At 43.5% G+C, this 23,782-nt stretch overlaps 1 protein-coding gene across 2 annotated transcripts in view; it reads left to right on the top strand.

The window, feature by feature from the left end:
- The first annotated feature begins 241 nt into the window (after positions 1-241).
- Positions 242-23,782, top strand: part of LLGL2 (LLGL scribble cell polarity complex component 2) — a 32,005-nt gene continuing 8,464 nt past the window's right edge. For both annotated transcript variants that reach the window (XM_018073367.2, XM_008926929.3), the window contains exons 1-14: positions 242-340; positions 6,544-6,651; positions 12,851-12,948; positions 13,945-14,026; positions 15,310-15,425; positions 16,088-16,246; positions 17,004-17,166; positions 17,348-17,480; positions 18,247-18,301; positions 18,495-18,649; positions 21,224-21,441; positions 21,947-22,014; positions 22,984-23,137; positions 23,236-23,340. In XM_018073367.2, coding sequence (XP_017928856.1) covers positions 6,577-6,651; positions 12,851-12,948; positions 13,945-14,026; positions 15,310-15,425; positions 16,088-16,246; positions 17,004-17,166; positions 17,348-17,480; positions 18,247-18,301; positions 18,495-18,649; positions 21,224-21,441; positions 21,947-22,014; positions 22,984-23,137; positions 23,236-23,340 — 1,581 coding nt within the window. In that variant the 5' untranslated portion in view covers positions 242-340; positions 6,544-6,576. The remainder of the gene's footprint in view (positions 341-6,543; positions 6,652-12,850; positions 12,949-13,944; positions 14,027-15,309; positions 15,426-16,087; positions 16,247-17,003; positions 17,167-17,347; positions 17,481-18,246; positions 18,302-18,494; positions 18,650-21,223; positions 21,442-21,946; positions 22,015-22,983; positions 23,138-23,235; positions 23,341-23,782) is intronic.

Below are 23,782 nucleotides of genomic sequence, written 5' to 3'. Positions count from 1 at the left end.
GCTGCTCCCTCCCCGCCTGCCGTGGGAGATGCCCCTGCCCGTGTCCAGCTGCTCCCGAGCAGATGTGATGAACGAGAGCTGCAGGGGCTCCCTTGGGACTCTCTGTTAGCATTTTCTCTTTATTTATTTTTATTTTCCCCTTCAAATCCCTGCCTGTATTAAGATGCATCGTGTTACTAGTTCTTTTTCCTCCCCAAAGTTGTCAGAGTTTCATGGGTGAGGGACCGCGGTGCTGTTAACAGGCTGCAAGCAGGTGAACCAAAAAGGGCAAAACAAGTTTGGCTCGGGTTGCCCTTCATTGTGCCATTGGAACAGGCTGTTGCTGACATCTCTCCTGGAGGTGAGGCTTTGGAGAAAGCTTTGTGTGTTTGTGTTTAGTGTTGTTGAAGGTGTAGAGCAGGCGAAGCAGGTTCTGTGTTTCTGTAGTCAACGATACAAAGCCTTACACTGATGTGGGGACAGTGACAAGACAGGAGGACAGCTCCTCTGAGATTGTAGTAGTAAAAGCTGTCCGTTGTAATGTCTTACTTGGTGGGGAATGCTGCTCTTTGTAGTCATCTGAAAGCACTTCAGTCAACTGGAATATCTGGCTTTACCAAGTCCCAGGTGAAGCTGTGTGCCCAAAGCAGCTGCCTGGTGATTTTAGCTTTGATTCGGGAAGCTGGTGCTTCTGGCAAGCGGAATGCAAAGCGGTGGCAGGTCCCAGGGGTTCTCCGTGCATCCTGGCACGTTCCTTGTAAGGACAGCCCAGCCCATGGAAGGGACAAGGATGATCTCTGCCAGTAGTGAGCAGTCTCTAATCCACTTGTAGCCTCACAAGGGGCTCCATAGAGTCTGTGGTATTGGAAAGGGAGAAGAGTTCTCAAACATCTTCTTAGAATGGTGCTGAGGAGAGTCTTTTATTTGGTTTTGAACAAATTGCATTTGCTGTAACAGCTGACCAAAGAAAAGTACTGGAGGAGTTAAACCAGTTGAGAGCCCTCTATCTTCTAGCGACTTTCTGGTATGGTAACACAATTATTCCTGGGAATTGCTTATGGAAGAGGTGTGTCTTTTCTTGGCTGACATAGAAGCTTGAGAAATGTCAAGGAGTAACAGAGGTTTTAAACATATGTCTTGCAGTTACTACATGGCAATAAAAGTGTGTACCCTGATCTTTCTTTATAATATCAAAGGAGGGACTGGTGGTAGCTGAAAGTTTGGTTTCTGTGCAGAAACTGGTATGGAAACTCTGATTCCCATATAAAAGTTTCTTTTAGCTGGATCTCTTTGTGTTGCTTTAAGAAGCAAATGCTTTTGTGGTTTACTCCATTGACCCGCTGTGTGTAAAATGCTGTTCCAAAGTTACAAGCCACTCTTCTCTTTGATTCACGCTTCTCAGCAAAGCCTACAAAGAGATTTGCATCATTTGCAATAATGTTGTTCAGTGCAAAGACTTTGTTCTGCTGTAGCGTTTTGAAACTTGGTGTTGTCATGCTCCCATGACAAGGAGAGCACAATAGGAGTCATAATGACACACAAGGTTTGCACAACCCGTAAATTCATTGCAGGTGGGCGGTTCCTGGTAACTCCAGGCACAAAGCTGTGGAGTACGTGAACTTGCCCGAGTTGTGTGATTGGTTCTCAGTTATTTCCCAAGAGTTCTTGGAGAATTGATCTCTGATCTTTTATTTAATATTTTCTGAGCTTTGGGAGGGCGGCCACCTGCACGTGGTGTTGCCACAGTCTGCTCATTGTTCACTTCACTGTCTGGCTCTCCAGGTTCACCAAAATAAGTCCTTTTTTCAGGAGGGTCTTTTGGTTTACCTCTCTGACTATTGTATGCAAGGTACACCTGAACACTCTCCTGTTCATGAAACTGCCAGTCACAGTGGATCAGCAGTTGTATTGTGTGAGGGATCTCTGCATGGTCTCACTAAACTGAGATTCATGTTACAGCATCTTCCTTATCCTAGGAAAAGGAGGTGGTATCTTACACTTCCAAGCTTCCCTTGTTTTAGCTGTTCTGCTTGGCTTGTGCCTTCTTCATGAGTATCTGTCTTGACAGTGTGTCATGGGCAAGCACAATGGTAGAGATGAACAGTTAAAGAACAGCTAGGCCTTCTTTCATTGATGTCAAGCTAAATTTGTTCTTAAACTTGTAATTTCACATTGAGTCACGTCCAGTGGCGCCCGGAATCGATAAATGTGAGAAGCTTGGTGTTTAATTGATGCTTTGATGATTTTTCTTGGTGTGAGATCACTGGTGCTAAGGAATAGCTTTTTGCTGTGCAGTGGATCCAGCCTCTGTTCTGTTGTTGCTGACTGTGTTGGTAACAGGAACAAGGCAGACTTCTGGGTGCAGGAAAAAACCTGGTTCAGACAAGGCCATGGCGGTGACCCAGGAGCACTAACTGCCTGTAGCTCAAACAAAGCTGGTTGATAAGGCCTCTTTTATTTTAGCAGGGTTGATAAAAGTGTTATCAGATGCATAGATAGAAGTTCTCCCTTTAAGGACCTGTAAGCAGGAAGGAGTGCTGAGGAAGGAATGAAAAGGAGGCCTAAAGCAAGGCAGGATTTAAGAGTTCTTGAGATACTTGATGGTGTTTTGAAAAGAAAGCTCTTGGACCATATCCCGTTGAAAACCCGTTCAAGTTGAGTAGAGGTTGCCAAGGAAGCACACAGATAGTACCTTGCAACTCCCCTACATGAGCAATATAAACTCATTATGGATGTGTTTTTGTTGTGGGGTTAACTTGAGACCATATCCACACTTAATACTGTCTACATAGTAAAAAATCCTGACCTGGGCTTTCTCTTCTTGTAAGACTGGATTAACTTGTGTGATTGGGACTTCCAACATTGGTTCTCTTTTACTTTTGGCTGGAAACTCCACTCTCATGGGAGGACGTAACCAAAAATTGCAACAAATTTCTGGAGAGGGTAATTCCCCTCCAGCCTATGCCAAGCTGATGGAGAAAATCCAGAGTGTGCATGGGCATCAAGATACACTGCTGTGTGCAAAAGCAATGGAGCCAAAGCAAAACATGGAGCTCTGAAGGGATTGGTAACACTCAACAGTGAGGAACAATTAATGCTTCTCTTGGGAAGAAGCATCTGGCTTTCTGTAGAATATTGAATGTAGGGTCTGTCAGGGTTTATGGTAAAGTACATGTGCCATGTCTCACACATCTGAAATGAACAGAGCCGAGCAAGGAAGACAGAATGAAATCTGGTTTTGATGTTAACTGCCTCTTAGTCTGTGATTGGAAACAGGATCATCTTGAAACTCGTGCTTTCATTGCATTTCTCTATGAATAGTGAAGAGATTTTGTTTTGTGTCTGGGTTTAATCAAATGAGGTGAAAAATTGTACCTCATTGTACTTAACTACAGCAGGAGCTCGATGTACAGGGCACTCTGAGCTCTGTTGTCAGGTGTCCATGGACTGAATATGAGCAAAACTGGGATTGACTCAGCCTTGGGCTATTGTTGCCTCTAAACAGCTGTCCTCAATGCATCTTAGAAGAAGGGAATGTTGCACATAGTTTCTGGTAAGAGACTCATCTTTGAAAGCCTAAAGAATTGTTTCCCTGGAAAATAAGAACATTAGATACATGCAGACCTGGCATGGCTTCAGAGGCTACTGGAGAATTCCTCTCTGGCTACTGGTAGCCACAACTGTTACCATATGGTTGTAAATGCTGACTGGCAGACAACTGCAGAGCACATGGGGTTGGAGTTTTATGTAAGACACCAAAGGTGTGTGGGAGAGAAACTGGTCTGCTAATATGTAAATGTGCATCTGGAAGATAAGATTATACAGATTGTGGAATCTTTCTTTTTTTGTAGCATTGGAAAAGATACTTGCTTATTGTACTAAAGCCAAAATTCTTTGCACTGACAAGAGCCTTGTAAACTTGTAATAGTAATTCTGCTTGGAGAACCTGTGCTGCAGTGGATGCTGTTCCTTCTTTGCTCAAAACTGCCTTTCCCCTCATCTCCCCCCATACTCAGACGCTCAGTTCTTTGGTCAGGCATGAAACCCTGATATCACTCAATAAGAAATGACTCTTTTCATGCCTCCTCTGATCGTAATGGACATCAGCCTTCCAGGATGATGGTTCTTCAACTGAGTTACTGCTTGATTCGGAGCTATTGTGCTCCTTAGCCTGTTGAACAAGTTGTTGTGGGCTGGAGTGTGAATGTTGGGAGTTGTTGCATAAGCAGGCTCAAACAGCACGCTTCTGGATGCAATTAATATTTCAGGATAAAACATTCTAGCAAGGTGTTAAATATAAAGTTGTGTCTCTGTCAAATCAAGCCCACTCTTCTTTCTTTGCTCCTAACACAGAATTTGCCTCTGCTGGCACAGCTGAGGTCTCTTCTTCTAAAGTGGGGAGGGTAATTAGTAGAGTTTCTCTGTGGGTTTGCCTAGTTTAACAGGTCCAGGATATTGATTGACAGCGGGAAAGGGTGCGTCTCCTTGGCACTTTCCTTTCCTTGTCTGGCTGAGGGCAAGTTGTGTGTTATACATGGGTGTGATATGTTCTCCCTGCATAGCACAGCACCTTGTCACTGCTCTGTAACTTTTGCTAACTTAGAGTGAATGTAGCTTTGTGTAAATATGTCCCTCTCTCAGGAATGTCTGGCGAAGGAAGACTTGTGATCTGATAGAATTTTTGAAATTTCAGTTGAGGTACTAAATCACTGTAGAAGGATTTATTTTCCGAGTAAACTACACTTTTATTCTTTCTCTCTTTTTTTGGGTCCTCTGCTATATTTGTTTCTGTGCACGTTCATCACCTCTGCGTGTGCTGGTGGCTCACAAGCACAGATATCTGTACCTGCCCTGCTCTGAGCTGCTTTTCTCCATGGTAATTGGTGCTGCTAGTGGTTCTAGGTGACTAGAATGTCACCTAGGTGATTTTCTAGTCACCTGGATGCTGGTGATTCTGGGGAAGTGACTCAGGTGATTGGTCCTCATGTGATTTTCTGGTCCTCTGAACCAGGGCTGCATTGCAGTCATGGTGAGCTCCAGGCAGTGCTGTGCAGGTGGCTGGAGATTTTGGAGTGTAAGCAGGAAAGTAAAAGGGCAGTAATGCAACAAAAGGGTACAAGTTCAAGCTCAGGGAGTTTCTAAAAGGAGTTCTCAAAATATGCCTGTAGAGCATCCTGTTTATCACACCATTTCCTTCTTTTGGACCTTCACAGCTGGTGTAAGGCCTTGCTAGAGACCATTTGAAAAGCAATTCCAGCTCCTCAGGAATGACTGCTTTGAATCATTAACCAAAGGTCATCATTACTGGCAGGAGCACAGAAATAGCCACCTTGTTTCCAGCTGTGCTACTCACATCTGTACAGATGTGGAAGCTCCTTCCCTCCGTCACCCTCCAGTCCCATGGCTGGAACAAGGACCCAGGGCCCTCTGTTCACTTGACAGTCCCTTTGGTGCTCCTAGTCCTCTCTTTTCCATTCCTTCTCCCCACCTTGCTGCAGGTGTGCACGTTCCCCTTCTGACAAAGGGCTACTGTAGAATATCCATTCTGATTTTTCATTGCACCTCAGAAGTTCTGGCCCCCACTGCACATGTGTGTTGTATACAGAGTAGCTGGCCAATTGCTGTAATTTCCTGTCCAACAAATTAAAATAAAATCCTGACTGGAGTGTCTGTACTTTGGAAACTGGAGTTAGTGAGAGTTGGCCAGGGCAGGAGCACTTAACACCAGGGTAAATTGTCAGGATGTGATTCAAGCCTTTGCTCTTGAGTTGGCAGCATTTTACTTATCACTTAGCACCTCTGCAGAGGGGAGATGTGACAACCTCTTGAGCTGTATGGAATAGGACGCTGTAGCCTGGTACCCCCAGTGTGATTGCTGGGTTGTAAAGTCAGGTCTAATTTATCCTGCTTGGATCCTCCTGTCACTGTGAGAGACAAGGCAGTGGGACACACAGAATTGTTTGTGTTGCTGGCTGCACAGTGAACCTCAGGTGCGAGATTTCCTTCCCCTACCCCCACCCTGAGCAGGGAGTTGGCCTTGATATTTTACAAAAGCAAGTTAATAATTAATGCAGCTCCCCTGCAGGAAGCACAGCGCCCTTTCTGCCCTACCCACGAAGCAAGCTGAAAGTGTGATTCTTTCTCTTTTTAGCTCAAAAGCTGGAGGTTACCTGGGGTGAAAAGTGATGCTAGTCAATAATGCCTGAACCTCGGAGCTGGCCCTTGGGTTTGTCTCAATATTTACGCAAATACTGCAGTTTTGCCTTTTCTTTGGGTAAGGTCAACCGAAGCGACAGCAAAATGGCCAAGTGTAAAAACTCTTCTCAAATCCTCCTATTTTATCTGCACTGGCTTTCTTTATCGATGTGAAAATGGCATTGTGGAGTCCTGCAGCAGAGGTGCTGTGCTGTGGTGGTGTCAGGTTTTAGTCACTCGATAGCAGTGTTGTCTCAGTCTGCTCTGGCTGATTTGTTACCTGCTAAACCAAAATAAATAACCCACTTCTGCTTGCTCCTCTGCTCAGGCTGCCTTTGTTTACATGGCTTTGCTTTTCTCTTTCGTTAGGATTTTTGTTGCCAAGATACTACAGCAAGGAAGATGAGAAGGTTCTTAAGAGCCGGACACGACCCAGTGCGAGAGAGGCTTAAACGCGACCTTTTCCAGTTTAACAAGGTACGGTGGTGCTTTCCTCAGACTTCAAGGCATATGTGTGCGAGGCAAATCTATCCTGAGCCTCTGTGCCCTGTAAATGCAAGGATAAACTACTTGAGTGTGGGTGGAAAAGTTAAATTTAGGAGAGGTGGTTTGTTCTCTTTTTTGATTCTGTCCTTTCCCCCCGCCCCCCGACGTGCCTGAGTAGTTTTGTTTAAGCTCACGAGCATGTTCTCCATTCTGGCTTTCCTTTTTAAGAGAAAGGACATTGTCACGCTGTTAAGTGGCACTTGCTGAAAGAAGAGATCTTCACAGCAGCTTTTATATGCTGTGAGTGGTCTGTAGTTTGTCCTGCTATGTACTGTGACTGTTTCTGTTAGAGGTGGTCTTTGTGGAACTGCTAGGAAAGTAAATATTTTTCTAGAGATACACATGAACCACAGCTTGTGATGCAGCTGAAACCAGAGTTCTTTGTCCTTGATTATACTTTTGGTTTACAAGTATACCTCTGTTTTTAAATGTGAATTTTAAAGGCTGTGGAAGCACCTGGGATGCATAGTGGCCATTAATAATGAATTTCTATTATCTTAGTCTGAATCAGTATCTAGTTTTTTTCCTTCCCTTTGTGAAGAAGAAATGGCAATGGCTGTGCTATCTATCCAACACTCTGGGCATTTTTCTTTTGAGTCCTGGCCAGGAACATAGTGCTTTCATCTCTGTAAATGCCTGGTATTGAATCATTGCTGGGCTAATGGCTACTTACACCTTCATTGGGGAGCAGAAATATGTTTGTAGGTTTTGTATTTCCAAGGTTTAAACGGAATTTTGCTGAAAAGTATAATGGATAAATGAAATCAGCCTAGGAAATAGCGTCCTTGAATCATTAGAATTGTAGTGTAGATAGATCCTTAAAGTGGAACTTGAGATAAATGATTTAATGTAATTGGTACTAACCAACAGCAATTCCATGCATACCTCCCTCCCTGAGGAACTCAAGAGTTCTTCAGGTCTGTTTTCTGCCTGCTTCCATGAGGAAATGCTAGTGCAGATGCAGTAGAAAAATCAGTAAATGCAGCCCAGGATTGAGCTGTTTGCGTAGCTAATGCAATGTCAGCTTCAGAAAAGACATCCCAGGGATGGGTCAGAGTTGCTTATAAGCATATAAAATTATATACACCTTGGAAAAATCTTTGCCACTTCAGGGATGTCCCTTCCTTGAATATGCCTTTTTCTTATGAGAATGTTTGGCTAAACTTCCCCAGCCAGAGACAGACTAATTTGGATGATGCAAAACAGGGTTGAAAGAACTAGCTTTTGCAGCAGAGGGAAACTTCCAAATATATTAGAAGCTGACATCGGGATTTGTGACTCCATTTGATTCAGTCCTGAAGGTAAATATTGCATCTTGTTTCTGGGGAGACAACTTTGGACACTTCCCAGTGGTTTGCTTTGATTAACAGCTTAGTAATTAAAGGCCTTGTAAAATGCATTTGCACCTTTAAGCGACAGTAACTTGTTCTTTTCTAATAAGAATCACAAGGGAATGAACATTATACCAGAATCTTTTACACTATACTTTTTTTCTTGCATACAAATCATGGATTTTTTTTCCCAAGTCTTGTGTCTCCCATTCCAGTATTTCCAGAGATAATGGGTCATTTGAAAGCCTCTCCCCTTTGATCCAATAAACATCTACTCACAGCTAGGTAGACTGAGAAGGTCTGGGAAAGTCAGACCTTAATTCTGAGCTGTTGAAGGTTGTGGCTCCAAGGAGGCAAGAATCATAGTGCTTTGTGTGCCAAGGCTGTCCTTGTCTAATGTGCTATTAAAGCAAGCACATTAGTGCTGGTAAGCAGGTTTTTAAACACTTGTTATTTGAGGTCTTTGAAAGACTTCTGGTTAAGAACCTGCTTGGGAAATACTTTGTGGGACTATAAAGTTGCTGATCAGAGAAATTGCACGGTGGATTTGCACCTCTTCAGTGTGTGATGCGGGTCATGACTAAATGGAAGGTCTGTACCTTAAAAGCACTGGGGATTCCTGCCCTCATTTTACCTAGAAGTTGAATATAAATGCATTTTGCCACACAGGTTTAGTGTTAATATTGTGGAATGTATTTGACCACACTGACCTAGTAATGGACTTCAGTTTAAAAAGTCTACTTGATTGGTGGTGGATGATTTTTTTGTTTGTTTGTTTATTCTGTCAGGTATAAATAGGCTGTGATCTTTTCAATGTTTCTCTCTTGCATTTCTGTTCTGGATAAGAGGTGGTCCAGATGGTTTTAAAGGACTGATTGACCACTGGACTAGCTCTTCAAATTTGTTTGTTTCAAAAAACACCTTCCTAAACTCTGTTAGTCAATGAGCTTTGCATATCTGTTTCTCTGTATGAGTAAGAACTTCCCATGCTTGTGTGTACCTGTTGTGAGAATCTGTTTTTAGTTCAGTGGATAGAATGAAGGATAAGGTATGTGGACTTGGCAGTCTACTTCTTGAAGTTTATCCTGCTTTTGGAAGTAGTATTTGGATGCCTTTGGCTCAGTCCAAGCCCTGCAGAATGAACATGTTCAGGCTGGCATTGTCAGACTAGATGATGGGTAACACACAGGTGAACCAGCCTGTCTTACAGCTGAACGTTACCAAACTGGGAGCATTGCATTTAATTTATGGCTTCGTGTTTTTTCCCCTGTTTTCAGCCTTCCTGCCCGTCTGCTGATGGGTGTGATGGATGGATGGCTTACCTGAAATCTGAACTGGTGTCTGTGCAAAGGGGGGTCAGCACATCCGGGCTTCATTGTTCCTTCAAAAGGCGACTTAACAAAGGGACAGGGTTTGTATGGCCTGTGCTTGGGTTTGGCTCTGCTTTGTCATAAAACAACCTGAGAGGAGAAGCAGAGAGAAATGAAAGGAGGAGGACAGAGCTGAATTTCATCGGCACAGCTTTAGTGTGGGCTGGGAACAACTGTTCAGTTTGGCCACGTTTTTCCTGCAGTAAATGTGACTGACACGAAGCATCTCTGTTAGTTAGTGCTGCTGACATCAGCCTTACTTGTACAGAGTCTGACAAACCTGTGGTCTGAGGAAAATGAAAACGAAAGCTCCCACCTTTCCCCAAGAAACAAAGGCCCTTTTGAGAAGGAGGGCACATTGTGGGCACTCCAGTTTCTTCTTTCAGCTCTGCTGAAAGGCTCCATTGTAACCTCTGCTGCCTCCTGCCCCCCTCGCTCCCCCCCTGTGGGGTTTACCTGCTGAGCAGGTGAAAGGATTGCCTGATGAAAGCTGCCCCAGAGAGGGGAGGAAAGGAGGCCACGGAGAGCTGACTTGCTGTGATTTAACAACTGGGTGTAAATAAGCACAAGGAAAAGATCTGGGTAATCAGGACAGTGAATGTGAATGCCTGGCTCTGGTGGTGTCAAATACAGCCCCCAAACCCACCCTGAAGCCTTTATTGCCCAGCTGTGGAAGCAACTCCCTCTTATGTCATTCATTTGTCTTTGTTACCTCTTATGGGCATCTTGGTTGAGATTCAAAGCTATCAGAAACCATTAGTACATTTGCTGTGGTCCATGAGAAGTTGTGCAGCACACTGTTGTTGTTACTGATACTTCTCTTTTGCAAATTTGCCTGTGGAATGAGGGGGGTACTTCAAATTTTTTATTGAATGAAAACCTGGAGAAAAAATTACCCTCCTATTATTATTACTGAATGATGCACACTTGGTTATGCAGTTCATAGGTCTCATACTTGAAAATTAAAGCTTTATTGACTTGTCTAATGTGTTTACAAATTAACACATCAAACCCAAGATATAATTAGGCCAGTATTAAAGCTAGTGTTGACAGCTCCCTAACAGGCAGTACAGTATTGTATAAGTCATGATTTTCTGAGGCTAAAGCTTTATCTTCTGGACTGGATTAAATCTCGGAATAATCACAGTTTCTAATTGATGTGTCATTGAAAATTACACCTACCTGTGCTGATAACATGACAGTGCAGTGACTGTGAACAAGTCGAAACTAAAACAGGGGAGTTACACTGGTGTCTCCCTAACAAGTTCCTCACTTTGTTTTGGGTGAGAGTGGATTGGAGTGGTGTTTATTGCCTGGGCTACACCTGATTCATTTAAATGTCTGATTTCTTGTTAAGATAATGTGATACCTTGAATCTTCTTCCCAGAATTGTACACCATAGCTTCATCCTCCCACAACGTTGATAATTAGGAAGCTTTTCTGTGTTGTCTCAGTAGCTGTCATGGTACAGAGCAATTCCTCTTTGCCTGTGCTGGAAACTCCCCTGTTTCAATTCTGAGTCTATAGGTAAATTCCTAATTTCATACAGTCTCCTCTAGGAAGTTTTATATGTGTAACTATGCAAAGTTTGGTTAGCAACAACTTCAAGGGTGATATTAAAAAGATTGACTTCTCAAAATTTGTTTTTAATCAAACCTAACACTTAAATAACCTTCTTAGAATATGAGTAAGTAAGGCTGAATATTAAGTTATCATAAAAGGAAGTAAACTTAGTGGACTTGGAGCTGGTAGTATTAATCTTAGTTTACTACCTGTAAAAGATAAAAAGTTAGTAACTACTCTTTAGCCCAGTTTAATGAGTTGGCAAGCAGAAAACTGGGAAATGCTTCAGTATTTCCAGTTTTATATCTGCTAAAGTGGCTCATCTTCCCCTAAGAGGATTTCAGACTGGGGTAACTGATGTTTAGAGGAAGGAGGTCTTTTCTTACAGCTTATAAATTGTGATCAAATGGCTAAAAATGGAGCAAACTGGCAGATATGGAGTAAGCTGTATCCTCCTCTGCCTGTGTCTTTGAGTAGGAACAGTAAAAGGGCATTAAAGTACTTTGCAGCAGCTGGGAGCACCTCAGGCTAATGGCCTGACCACAGAAATGAAACCAGCTTCATTTCATTCTTGTGCAGAGGATTAAGTTGGGAAATCACTATGCAGGAAATAAAGTCCAGGTGTTTCTTTTAGGCTGAATAAAGCATAAAATGTGGTAGCTTTGCTTCAAAGGCAAGATGGAAATGAGGATGGGAGTGAGGTGCAAGTGCTTGCTTCTGTAGATGGAGGGTTCTCTGCTTGTTATTTTCTTTTAACCATGAGGGTAATGAATTCCTATTCTGCAGCTGACTAGCTTGCCTTAGAAGAAGGTACTTTCCAGAAGCTGGGCCTGTAAGGATAACAGTGTTTTCCAGGAAGTAGCCCTATTGATCTTTGGGCTCACCAACCCCTCTTTTACATGGCTGTATGTTGGTGAACTCACACACACTTGTTTTGCCTAAACTATGGTAACAGCCGTACATTAGCACTTCTAAATACCTGACTGAGCTATTTTCCAAGCAGCTTGGTTGCATCCTGTAAGTATGGCAGAATATTATTCCCTGGCCTGTAAATCCACCAGCTGTGCTCAGTTTGGGGTGTACAACATGCTCCAAATCTTCCTCTTGGTGAATTGTACTTTAGGGAAACCACTAAGGCCAAGCAACCTATACTGCTCCCTATGACAGTGACATCTTTTTAGTCCCAAATGGCTTTGAATTAGTGTGAAGTGGCCTAGCAGGCTCCTGTTCTCATTAAATTCCAGCATTCCTTGTGTTCTCTCTGGAAAATGGTTATGGGTTACATTACTTTTCCTGACTGCCCATAGTAAATCTGTTTAGTTTCCTTGATGAGCACTGGTGGTCACTCACAGCTCTCCATTGCTTTGCACCATTTCTTGATGTCAGTCACCAGGAGAGGTCAGGAAGGCTGACCTCTGTGGAATGTAGCAGATAAAGCTGGTCTTACAGGACTCAGTATTTGTGTCAGACTTTGAAATTGTGCTGAGCAGTTGCTTTACAGAATTGAAGTTGATGTGGAGTGATGGAGCGTGTTGTATTGACTGACTAAGCTGTGCTTATGCAGAGTTATTTATAATCTTAACATCAAGAGCTGCTTAGGCTACTGTTTTCAGGATATTTCTCTTTCATTTCTGTTATACTTCTGCACATCCTGCCTGTGGAGCCAGGGGTACTTGGAATATATTCGTCCTTAGGCTGTTTGTTCAGCAAATCTAACCTGTGTCTGAACACTCTTCAAGAGTAAAAGCTGACTTCACATGCTGTATTTCAGACTGCCATGCCCATATGTACCAGCTGGTTTTTATCTCTGTACCACAGAGCCCATGAAACATGCTGTTGCTGATGATTTTTCTTTCTCTCTGCCAGACTGTGGAGCATGGATTTCCCCACCAACCCAGTGCTCTGGGCTATAGCCCATTTCTCCGCCTTATGGCCATCGGGACACGATCAGGAGCCATCAAACTGTATCTTTTGAACAGCTTGGGCTGGATTTCTCCAACCCAGTCAGAACGTGCGACTTTGAAGACATTTGAAAGGTTAAACTAAGTATAAATTTGCAGGCAAAGGTTACTGGAACGCTGAAAGAGTTTGCCAAGATTCAATGTGATTTTGGTCTGATCAGGGTGGGATTATCCTTCCGAGAGCTGAGCTACAGCTCAACCAGAAGCTGAGCTGATGCAGATATTAAACAAGACTCTGCTTTTGCTATGCAGAAGGTCAGACTAGATCTGGCCTAAGTTTAGCAATCCTTCATGTTGTAAATTCCAGGGTTGTTTAAATATTTGGGGCAGGGTTCCTGTTTTTTTTTTCCTGAAGCAATTCTATTTCAAAGGTTAAAGCTAAACTCAGAAATGCTTTCAGCTTCCTGAGTTTTTGACCATCCAGGAATTAAAGATCTAAACATTGAAGGTGGTAATTTTTTTATTTTTTTGTTTTTTAGCCAACGATGTCCAGTCTGATTTTTGTGTGTATGTGAGGCACTGAGGTGTTTCCCATGGCACGGTACCAGCTAGGCAAGTTGTAAAACAGGCGTATCACCCAGCCCAGAAAGGAAAAGTTGGTGCTGTCTCTGCCAGCTTAATCATTCATTCCTGGTGTTGTTTGTGCTCAGAGGCTGGACTGCACATGCAGGCAGTAACCATCTGTCTCTTGGTTACAAATTAGTTAAGCAGGATTGGAGTGTCTGGGAAACCACGAAATATCCCTGAGAAAAAACAGGGTCCAGGCACCTCTTCTGCATATGCTGGAAGGAAGAAGTAGACTTCTGTGTTCTCCATAACCTGCCACAAGCATGTAAAATCAAAGGAGATTTGCACTGATTCCTTTCAGTCCAGATCACCAACAGTAAAACATGGTTTCAAACTAATCTCTTTTTCCTCTTGCTTGCTAGCAAGCTTCTTATCAATTAATTGTGGCTGTGGGTCACCTTAAATACTGTAGATCCTCAACCAACTCATCAGATACGGTGCTCCTGGGGTGGAGTTCATGGGTTTACATGAAGAAAACAACACTGTAATGCAGATTCACTTTATACCTGATCAGGTAAGTGTATTTTCAGTACCTCTGTGACTTATGTAGATCTCTCTTAAACAGGTGTTGATTTTATTCCAGGAAACTGGGCTCCTATTACCAAGTATATTCAAATGCTGCTTGTTTGGGACAGGTTCATCCCAGTGTATTTTGTGCTCTCAGCAGTGCTTGTTGCTGTGGAGATGCTTGGTAAAACTAAAAAAGAAGCTTTAAACTAAAGAGTAGCTTTCTTGTTCATAACTGTTAGTCATTTATCTCCAGCAACATAGTGGGAATGGTAATAAGACCAGGATAGTTCAAGCAATCTGCTGCAGAAGCAAGGACTTCCTTTTCCTTTTTTTTTTCTTTTTGCAGCCTCTGTTTTTTCAGTAGGGCTGGGTGATCTTTCCTCTGCATGACAGACTGAACAGGAGCTGCTGCTGAGCTGATTTAATTATTTTCAGGAGTTCAAAACAGCACTGCTCCTTGCCTGCTGTTAAGTTTGTTGCCTTTGTGTTTGGGGGTATTGAATCTTGCTCCTGGGGATTGCTGAACAGTTATTGCCACAAACTAAAAATAGGAAAGCAGAATTTTCCAATTGTCTGGTGACTGTCTGACCACTTTCCTTTCCCTTGACTGTCAGACTGGTGTCTTGGCCACAGACTTTGTTGCCTGATGCCCCCAGTATAGCACAAGTGGCCTCTTTATGAGAGGGATTTAGTTCTTGAGGCGGTTTTGGGTGTCTGTTTGCTTAACTAATGGTATAAACTGAAACTCCCATGGGGAGTGTTGCACCAGGTGTGGCTGCAGCAGGTAAAATGCTTCAATTTGAACATCCAGCCAGCAGGGCCGGGCTCATAAAAGGATTCTGACACAACCCTCCAGAATGAGGTTGGACACGAAGAATGTGAGGAGTGTGGTGTAGCAGACTGTGTCAGCCCCACCCAAAGCTGGGGTGTGTTCAGCAAACCTGTGCTGAGCCAGGAGGAGGTGAGATACAGCCTGTGGCTGCACTGCTGGGCTTTACAGCCCTGGCTGATCTTCTCCAGGAGCCTGAAGCTTTGCCATCCCCCTCAGTGATAACCTGTGCCTCTGCCCTGTATACCTGGGTTTTTAGCCTTTAGGCTACTTCTTGTCTGCCTCCACCCCCCAAATCCCATTGCTGCAAATGTTTATCCACTGCTGTAAAGAGCTGAGCCGGCTCCCCAGTCCTGTTTTAGCAGAGAATTACAAACAGCAGCAACTTTACTGCTAAATTCACTGTGTTACAGTTAATATTGTGATTCTGGAAAAAAGCATGTTGTGTGGCTTTTCAGTGCCAGCTGGTGACATTGCTGGATGACAACAGTTTGCATCTCTGGAGCCTGAAGCAGCACGGAGGAGCATCCGAGCTGCGGGAGGAGCATCGCTTCACCCTGAAGGGGCCACCAGGGTAAGCCACAACAGGGGTTTTGAGCCAGTTTGGGGATAAGCAAGTAAGACAATTCTACTATTTTTTAAGATAGAGTCTTTCCTGTTCTTAACAGCCTCTTACTCTGAATCCTTTGGAAGAACATCCATGGAAACCAAACAGGACTTGGCTAGGGCCTGGGAGTTCAGCTTTTAAGAGTGTTGAACCAGTGCAAAGGGTGATATTTTTTAAAATACTGTGCATCCACTTCTGTGAGTATAGGAGCTGTTAAGGTTAGGTAAATCTAAGCACCTCTTAGGTCAGAGTTTAAAATACTGTTATGGTTTGAATTTCACTTGATTTTACCAGTTTTAGGTGAGCTACTTTCAGCTGCTTTAGGAACACTGAAGAGAGGGTTCTGTGAAAAGGTGTCTGGTTCTTTGTCCATGTGCTTGTCAAAGGTCTTTTGTCTTCCAGCTTGTTTTCCTCCTTCAAAAGAGCCATGCCTGGCTCAAAATCTCTGCCTATAGAACAAATGACACCTGTGAATGTGTGATTTTTGGAGTGTCCTGCACAGGACCAGGAGCTGGACTTGGTGATCCTGATGGGTCCCTTCCAACTCAGCATGTTCTATGATTCCATGACTCTCTGAAACGTCCATGTCGAGTTGTTAGCTCTCTTAAATTCTGCATCTGCCTCCCCAGGTCTCCCCCGAGTGCCACCCAGATAACAGCTGTCCTTCCCCATTCCTCACGGGAAGTCCTGTACCTTGGCACGGAGAGCGGCAACATCTTCGTGGTGGAGCTTCCGTCGTTCCAGGTGCTGGAGGACAGGACCATCACCTCCGAGGCCGTGCTGCAGCGGTGAGCGAGCAGGCAGGGCTGGGCAGGGGTGGAATCCCGTTAGCAGACACATCCTTTGTTCAGATGTCACCCGAGATCACCCTCTGGGGCCTCGCTGTTGTGTGAAGCGTTGTCCAGGTCCGCGTGACTCCTCCGAAAGTGACTTTGGGTCCTGCTGTGTTCAGTAACAGTTTCTGTCCTGCTCAACCCTGTGCTGTCACTGTGGAGGTCCAGCATGTGGGCAGAGTGATACAGGAGGCACTTGGGGTAAATCAGCAAACCCTGTGCCCTTGTGTTTACTTTAAAAAAAAAAAAAAGTTGATGTTTAGCTGTAATTATGTGTTTATTTTTTCAACCACTGGCAGAACTTCTGATGCTGCTTTGTCCAAATGAAGATTTTATCACTCTGGAGATTCAAGTGCTGCTGAAAACTGTCCTCCTTCATGTCTTTGTTTCCTACTGACATTTCCATCTTCCCTTTATTCTGTAAGGCAATAGCGTGGGTGATTCAGACTGTCTTTACGCTTCTGGGATCCAGACCTGGAATTCATTGTAAACCTTGGCCTTTCCCTGAAGAAAATAGGACTGGGTGCATGTCCATGTGGCAGACCTGGTGTGAGGTCTTACATTAGATTTTTCTGCTGCTTGAAGGATTTGTGGAAAGACTGCGCTTACCTGTTTGAACTTTTTGTTGCCTAATTTCTCATTCTTACACCTTTTAATACAGTCATTTTAGGTTGTGCCTGGAATCAGCTTTTCTTGGTTTTCTCTTCTGCAGGGTACCAGAAGATAACTGTAACAGGAGATCGTGTGAATTGGTAGAAGCCCTTCGAGAACATCCTAAGAACCCTGACCAGATCCTGATTGGATACAGCAGGGGTTTGATTGTCCTCTGGGACCTGCAGAATAACAAAGTGACACACCATTTCCTGGGCAGCCAGGTATTAATTCAGTCCAGAGCCAGTTCAGCTGGGGAGGAAGGGCTCTCACCTCTCAGGGCACCCTGAAGACAAGTAGGTGCAGGGAGAACCTGACAAAGCTGGTTTTTTAGTAAGAAAGAGTTGATTTTGAGGGGGGGTAACAGCTCTCTGGAGAGCAGTCATTGTATGCCTTTATTTTCAGCAACTGGAAAACCTCTACTGGCAGAGGGATGGCAGTAAATTCATTAGTTGTCACTACGATGGAAGTTACACCCAGTGGCCAGTATCCAGTGACAACAGGCAGCCGGAGCCTCTGGAAAACACTGTGCCTTATGGTCAGTAAGTGAGGTTTGATTGTAGCATACTTCTGAAAACTCAAACTAATTTTGTGCTTGTGTGGGATATTCAAGTCACATTCTCCCTAGTGTTTAATGGCAAAATGCAGAGCTGCCTTTTGAATGGGTCATGAGCCTGAACTAAGAGATTTCAGTCCAGCTTTTTTCTTGGATTTGAAACTCGTTTACATTGTTGAAGTCTGGCCAGAACATGGAGAGCAAGTGTGTTGACAAAATTAGTGCCCCTTACGAAGAAAGGTGATGGTGATTCAGCTCATTGTTTCAGTGGGTGTCCTGTTCAGCAGGAGTTCCTTGGATCTTCTGTAATTAATAGTGAGCTGAGTGTATTTTTTGATGACCTGAGCAGTGATGAAATGAAGCCTCTGATTTGCTGAAACCCATCAAATGGGGATGACCTCATCTTTTCAAGCACAGAGAAGCTTCTAAAGCTCTATCACCTGTACATTAGTTTCAGGAATGGTTGTGTTTTCAACAATCCTTTCTAGTTAATCAGATTCTCCAGCAGCACTTCCATTCCCTGTTAGCCATCAGAGGCTTCCCCCGAGTCTAAGCTGTGTTTTGCTGTGGTCAGTGTGTCCCAGAAGACTTTTCTGATGTGGCTTGGTCTAGGGAGGTGATGCTGGTGCCTACTAATTCAGGTGGCTGCCCTTGACGTGGAGGGTGAGGTGACCTGGGTGAAGTAGAATAAGCAACTTCTTACGTAAAGATGCCCTTCTTGAATTACAGAAAATGTCTGTTCTCTTAGGTCCTTTTCCTTGCAAGGCCATCTCCAAGATTTACTGGCAGACAACAAAAAATGGGTGAGTTTGTGGTGTATCCCTTCACTCTCACGTGTTTAAAGGCATTTAAAGGGGGTAGCACACAATGCCATAGCAGCCCTTTAGAGTAACACCATAAAAGCCTTTTGACAGAGTTTGACTTGCCTCATGTCTTGGAAGTTGTGCTCACTCCTCACTTCAGCACACACCACTCTAATTTTCTCTTTCTCCTAAGGCTTCCTTACATTATATTCCAAGGAGGGATGCCCCGGGCGAGCTATGGAGACCGGCACAGTATCTCTGTTGTCCACGGCAGCCAGCAAACAGCCTTTGACTTCACATCACGAGTGATAGACTTCTTCATAATCTTCAGTTCCGAGCCTACTGCAGGTGTGTGAGGAAAGGGCATTACTGAGGAATTAGGGTGGCTGTGTAGGCATGTGGAAATCTGCCTGGTATAAATAGCATATGAAATGTGATAAGCAGGTCAGTTGTTTGGGGAGTTTCTGAGACTTTAACAGAGAATCACAGAATCGTTTAGGTTGGAAAAGACCCTTCAGATTGAGTCCAGATGTAAAAGATTTGCCATTTAAAGGTGAAGTGTAAAATACTGATATAAAGAATGAGCTATTTACAAATGCCATACATTCCTCAAAAAAAAAAGAAGCTATTCTATTAATGGGAGAAGATTTCTTAAGCTTATGTCTGTTTAAGCTGGACACTGGACATAACCAGGTCATGAAATGAGGATCTGAATATTGCTGTTTCAAAGAAAACACTTCAAAGAAAGCTAATAATTAAGACCAGAATTTACTCCCACTGAGACACTATTTCTTTTAATTACTGCCTGGATTTATGGCTGGAGCTCTGGGTAATAAATCAGCAAAGGGTGACATAGAACCAAGGGTCATTATATAGACAACTTAATTTCGTTACTACTGGTGAACATGAATGTAAACCATTTGAAAACTGAATAGCTTTCATTCCTCAGATTGTATGGAGCTTGTCAGATTCTTGCTTCTGTTGAAGATCTTTCTTCCCCTTATTTCCACAGTAACTGTAACATTCTTCTTTTTATAAGCATCCTCCAAGTGTGCAGAGCCTACAGCTCACACTGCCATTAAATTTGTTCAGTACCTCAGATTTAATACTTTTTTAGTGTTAAAGAATGAGACCCTTTTACTTTCTGTGAAATTGCTAGAGCTGTGATTCTCGATGACAGAACAAAAGTCTTAAAGATGAAAGAAATCTGAGGTTTTTTTTATGTAAGAGTTTGACAAAGATCAGTTTCTGGATATGATTAGAAATCCTTTAGGATGAAGTAACTAAACTAACAGGCTCTATATTTATACTTCCCAAGGATTGAATTATCTCTTTAACACGAATTCTAGTGGGTTCAGACAGCAGCTGCTGCAGGAAGCTGAAGCTTTTGCACTTAGATGAGGAAGTTTTTTTACAATAAAATGAGGTTTCTGTGGTTGACAAGCTTCCTTGTGGCTGATTGCCTAAGCTTAGTGGATCTACGTGGCTTGCCTTGTTTGCCCCTAAGCAAAGTCTTCCCTGCAATGGCAATACGAAGGTATTAATTGTATACCAAAGCCACTTAATTTAATAAGCACAAAGCTTGTGCACTGCAGCATGGTCGGAGCTGGTGACTTTCCACTACCCTGGATATGCTGTGGAAACAATTTTTAGAAGACTGACCCTTCCTGTTTTCTTTCTTTTTTTTTTTTTTTTTAATTAGGTGGATGAGTGTATGGCAATCATGACAAATTCTAGTGTGCTTGCTGCTTCAGCAACTTAAAATAGATTCTTGCCATAGCAGTGAGCTCAGACGTGTGTCTTTGCAGGGAAAAAAATATTGTTAAAACCAAGTGCTTCTGGTTAACATTGACAGCAGCAGAGTGCAGGGCTGATCATGGATCGTGTAGTAGAGGTGTGATATTATTTATTTTGTTCAGAAGCCCTATGGGCAACTGCAAACAGTGGCACTTAGGGAAGCAAAATAGAACTGAACAGAAAATATTTTTTCATGAAGAAACCAAACTAATTAGTGATGTGTTATGGCTGGGGCTAGTCAGAGCTTTACATCCACTCAGATTTCTGAGCTATGTTAATTGTTACTGGTGTGAACTGATCTGTGGTTTTGGTTTTCCCCACCAGTTACTGCTGTGGCTGTCTCAAGAACCTTACTGCAATAATGTCCTTGTAGACTGAATTTTTTTCTTCACTCAAGATTTTTCACTGTAACTAGAATTAAAATTCTTGTTTGCATCAGATGTCATCAGTCAAGTTCCATTAACATGTTTCTTTTGTAATCATGCCTAATATACATAAGAATTATTAGATGATATACACAGTCTTTAAAAAGAAAGTCCAGATGATGTGCCACAACATATGAGAAGCAGAGAAAATGAGAAGTAAGAGAGCTGAATTGTAAATACTTGTCAGCTCAGGCAGAGGAGCATTGTGCAGAACCCAAGGCATTAGCATGTTTAAGCAGCTTAGCCTGGATGGACTGTGGTCCCAACACAGCACTAAATGGGTCACTGCTGGGGTGTATGCATGTCTTTCCACCCAATGCTGTTGATTAGCTGTAAGTAAAGTCTTTGGAATTCTGGCTGTTACAATAACAAATATGAACTTGTGTTACTTAACCACGTGTGTTGATAACAGATTTTTTTATCCTGCAGTGGAATCTGTCAGAGGTCACTCTGGCGGTCCCAGGAATGATGTAAAGAAACTTGAATTTGCAGTAAATCTGTTAGTGTCTTTAAATCCATTAATACTAGTGCCTTGATAGGCCCAGTTAAGCCTAAGCCCAGAGGAATTTAAGGTTTTTCCAGCAAAAATGTTTATGTGGAGCTCTGTGATACCAGTTTTCAAAGAGGCCTCACAGGAAGTTTGTTCCTGTTAACGTTGGACGGCCAGTTTTGTCAGCCTCAGTAAATCCTGTTTCTGCAGAGTTTGATGACCCTTCTGCCATGGTGGTGCTGGCAGAAGAGGAGCTGGTGGTTATAGACTTGAAAACTGCAGGCTGGCCAGCAGTCCACCCTCCATACCTGGCTTCTCTGCACTGCTCAGCCATCACCTGCTCACACCACGTCTCCAACATCCCACTGAAGCTGTGGGAGCGGATCATCAGCGCTGGGAGCAAGCAGAACATCCACTACTCCAGTATGGTATGGCAGCTTTAATGTGTTCCCAGGGGTGTTCCCATGTGTTTAAGACCAGCAGGGCTGCCCAGAGTGTGGGTGGTCTGTGCTGCTGACGGGCTGTGGAGGGATGAGTCCCACCAGACGCTGTCCTGCCTCTTAATAGGGTCGAGAGAGGCTTTTTCCCAGAGCACCACCAATACAGTGACTCACTCTGGGGAATTAAAATGTGTTATTTTTTTAAACTTTGACAAGCCAGAGGGAAAGTCTGAGTGTTCCCAGCTGTCAGTGGTAACAAAGTTCTCGTGTAAAAGCATGAAGCTTTCGGCACAGCTTCTTGAGGAGATGTGTGGAGCGTCTTCTAAAAAGCACAGTTGGTGTCAGAACGGGAACATCTAGTCCAAACAAAAGCTAACAGCGTGGACTGTTTCACTGCCACTTGCACTGAAGTTCATGTTCTCCTGCTGACTTTATATTCTTTTCACACTGTCACTGCCCAGGGAGTCACAGTCTTCTCTTAATGTGTTTGTAGCCGTGGCCGATTGATGGTGGCACCAACATAGCTCCAGATCCTCCGCAGAGGGACTTGCTGCTGACAGGGTATGTACTGCACTGATAACAACCAGGGAACCCTTTCCAGTTTCAGTTCCCCCTTTTGAACTAACTGAGGCTTTCCCATGAGATTAAAGTCTGCTCATCTTGTAGGGAGAAGGCTGCAGCTTTACAGTACAGCTTCCAAAAGCTGTGCTGCTGCCTCTGTAAAGCCAACTGATTCTGCTGCTTCTGGCACGTTGTGATGTCCACAGATAACCAAGAAATCTGGCTGCTTTGTAGTTTTGATGTGTTATCCATTCCCCTCTTAAACAATGTGGGAGTGCAAGCAGCAAACCAAACTGCTTCAAAGGGAGCAGTGTAAAAGTGGAGCTTAATCTTGAAGGTTTTGAAGCATTTTCCCCACTACTTCACACTGCTCTGAGTCTCAAAGTAGAGGTTAGCTTGGGCTCCTCTCTGCTTTGATCAGCATGAACAGACCTAGCTAAGAGGTGGAAGTAGCTATCAAGAGGTGGTCTCATTGCATAAAAATGTATCATTTTCTTTTCAAAGCACTCCTGAGAATTTCAGTGGGCTGTTCCTCAGACTTCAATTTTGATGGAGCATGTTAGAAGCTCCTACCTTGTGTTGGAAGACTGTTGCCAATTTTCACCTGGAGAACTAAGATTAAAGCTTGATTTTGTGTTCCTCAATTTTAATTTTTCCCCTCTGTCCCCAAACAGCATTTTTGTTAGGATGAATTGTTCCTTCCATATGCTACACTGGTTTCCTTTTCCATGTTTTTTTGGCATAATCTTAAATTGTACAATGGTGTCAGATCACTGAGAACAAACTGGGTTAAAAAAACCCAACAACGTAAAACAAAGCAAAACCCACCAAAAAACCCCAAGAAGTCAAAAACCTTTCTCTTTGTAGCTTGTTCCTCAGCGTGGTTTGTTTCTTTGGTTGTTTTCCCCCTCTGTTTTGCCATCCATGTGCTGTTCTCCTGTGTGATGTGTTTCTGTAACCCCCCCCCAGGCATGAAGATGGCACGGTGCGGTTTTGGGATGCATCTGGTGTCTGCTTACACCTCCTTTACAAGCTGAGCACAGTGAGAGTGTTTCTCACAGATGCTGATCCCAATGACAACATGAACACCCTGGGTGAGGATGAGTGGCCTCCACTTCGCAAGGTGAGAGAGGATGTTGCTTTTAGAAGCTTTCTGGAAACCTGAGGGTTTCTGATTCTTGTCCCAGTTAAAGACCAGCCACTCTGTATTCTCTCACTTAGGTTGGTACCTTCGACCCTTACAGTGATGATCCAAGACTTGGGATCCAGAAGATCTACCTGTGTAAATACAGTGGATACTTGGCTGTAGCTGGTACAGCAGGACAGGTATTGGAATGCAAACAGTCAGCGTGAATCTTGCTTGTAGTGTGGGTTGTCACAGTGCAACCTGGAGAGATGTTAAAATTTAAAATGCTCATTTCTCTAGTGGTAAATTGATCTGTTTTCTGGGAATTTCATGGTACTCTGCTCTGGTGAGACCCCACCTGGAGCACTGCATGCAGCTCTGGGTTCTCCAGCACAGGAAGGACACCGACCCTTCAGAGGAGGTCACTGAGTTGATTAGGGGGATGGAGCACCTCTGCTGTGAGGAAAGGCTGAGAGAGTTGGGTTTGTTCATCCTGGAAAAGAGAAGGCTTTGAGATGACTCATCTGCAACCTTCCAGTACCTGAAAGGAGCTGACAGGAAAGATGGAAAAGGGCTTTATACAAGAACATGTGGTGATGGGACAAGGGGAAATGGCTTCAACCTGAAAAAGAGAGTAGATAG

This window comes from Manacus vitellinus, unplaced genomic scaffold (assembly GCF_001715985.3).
Source record: "Manacus vitellinus isolate BGI_N305 unplaced genomic scaffold, ASM171598v3 scaffold_24_pilon, whole genome shotgun sequence".
Classification (NCBI taxonomy): Eukaryota; Metazoa; Chordata; class Aves; order Passeriformes; family Pipridae; genus Manacus; species Manacus vitellinus.
Note: the sequence above shows the minus strand (reverse complement) of the source record. Positions and strands in the feature narration are given on the sequence as shown.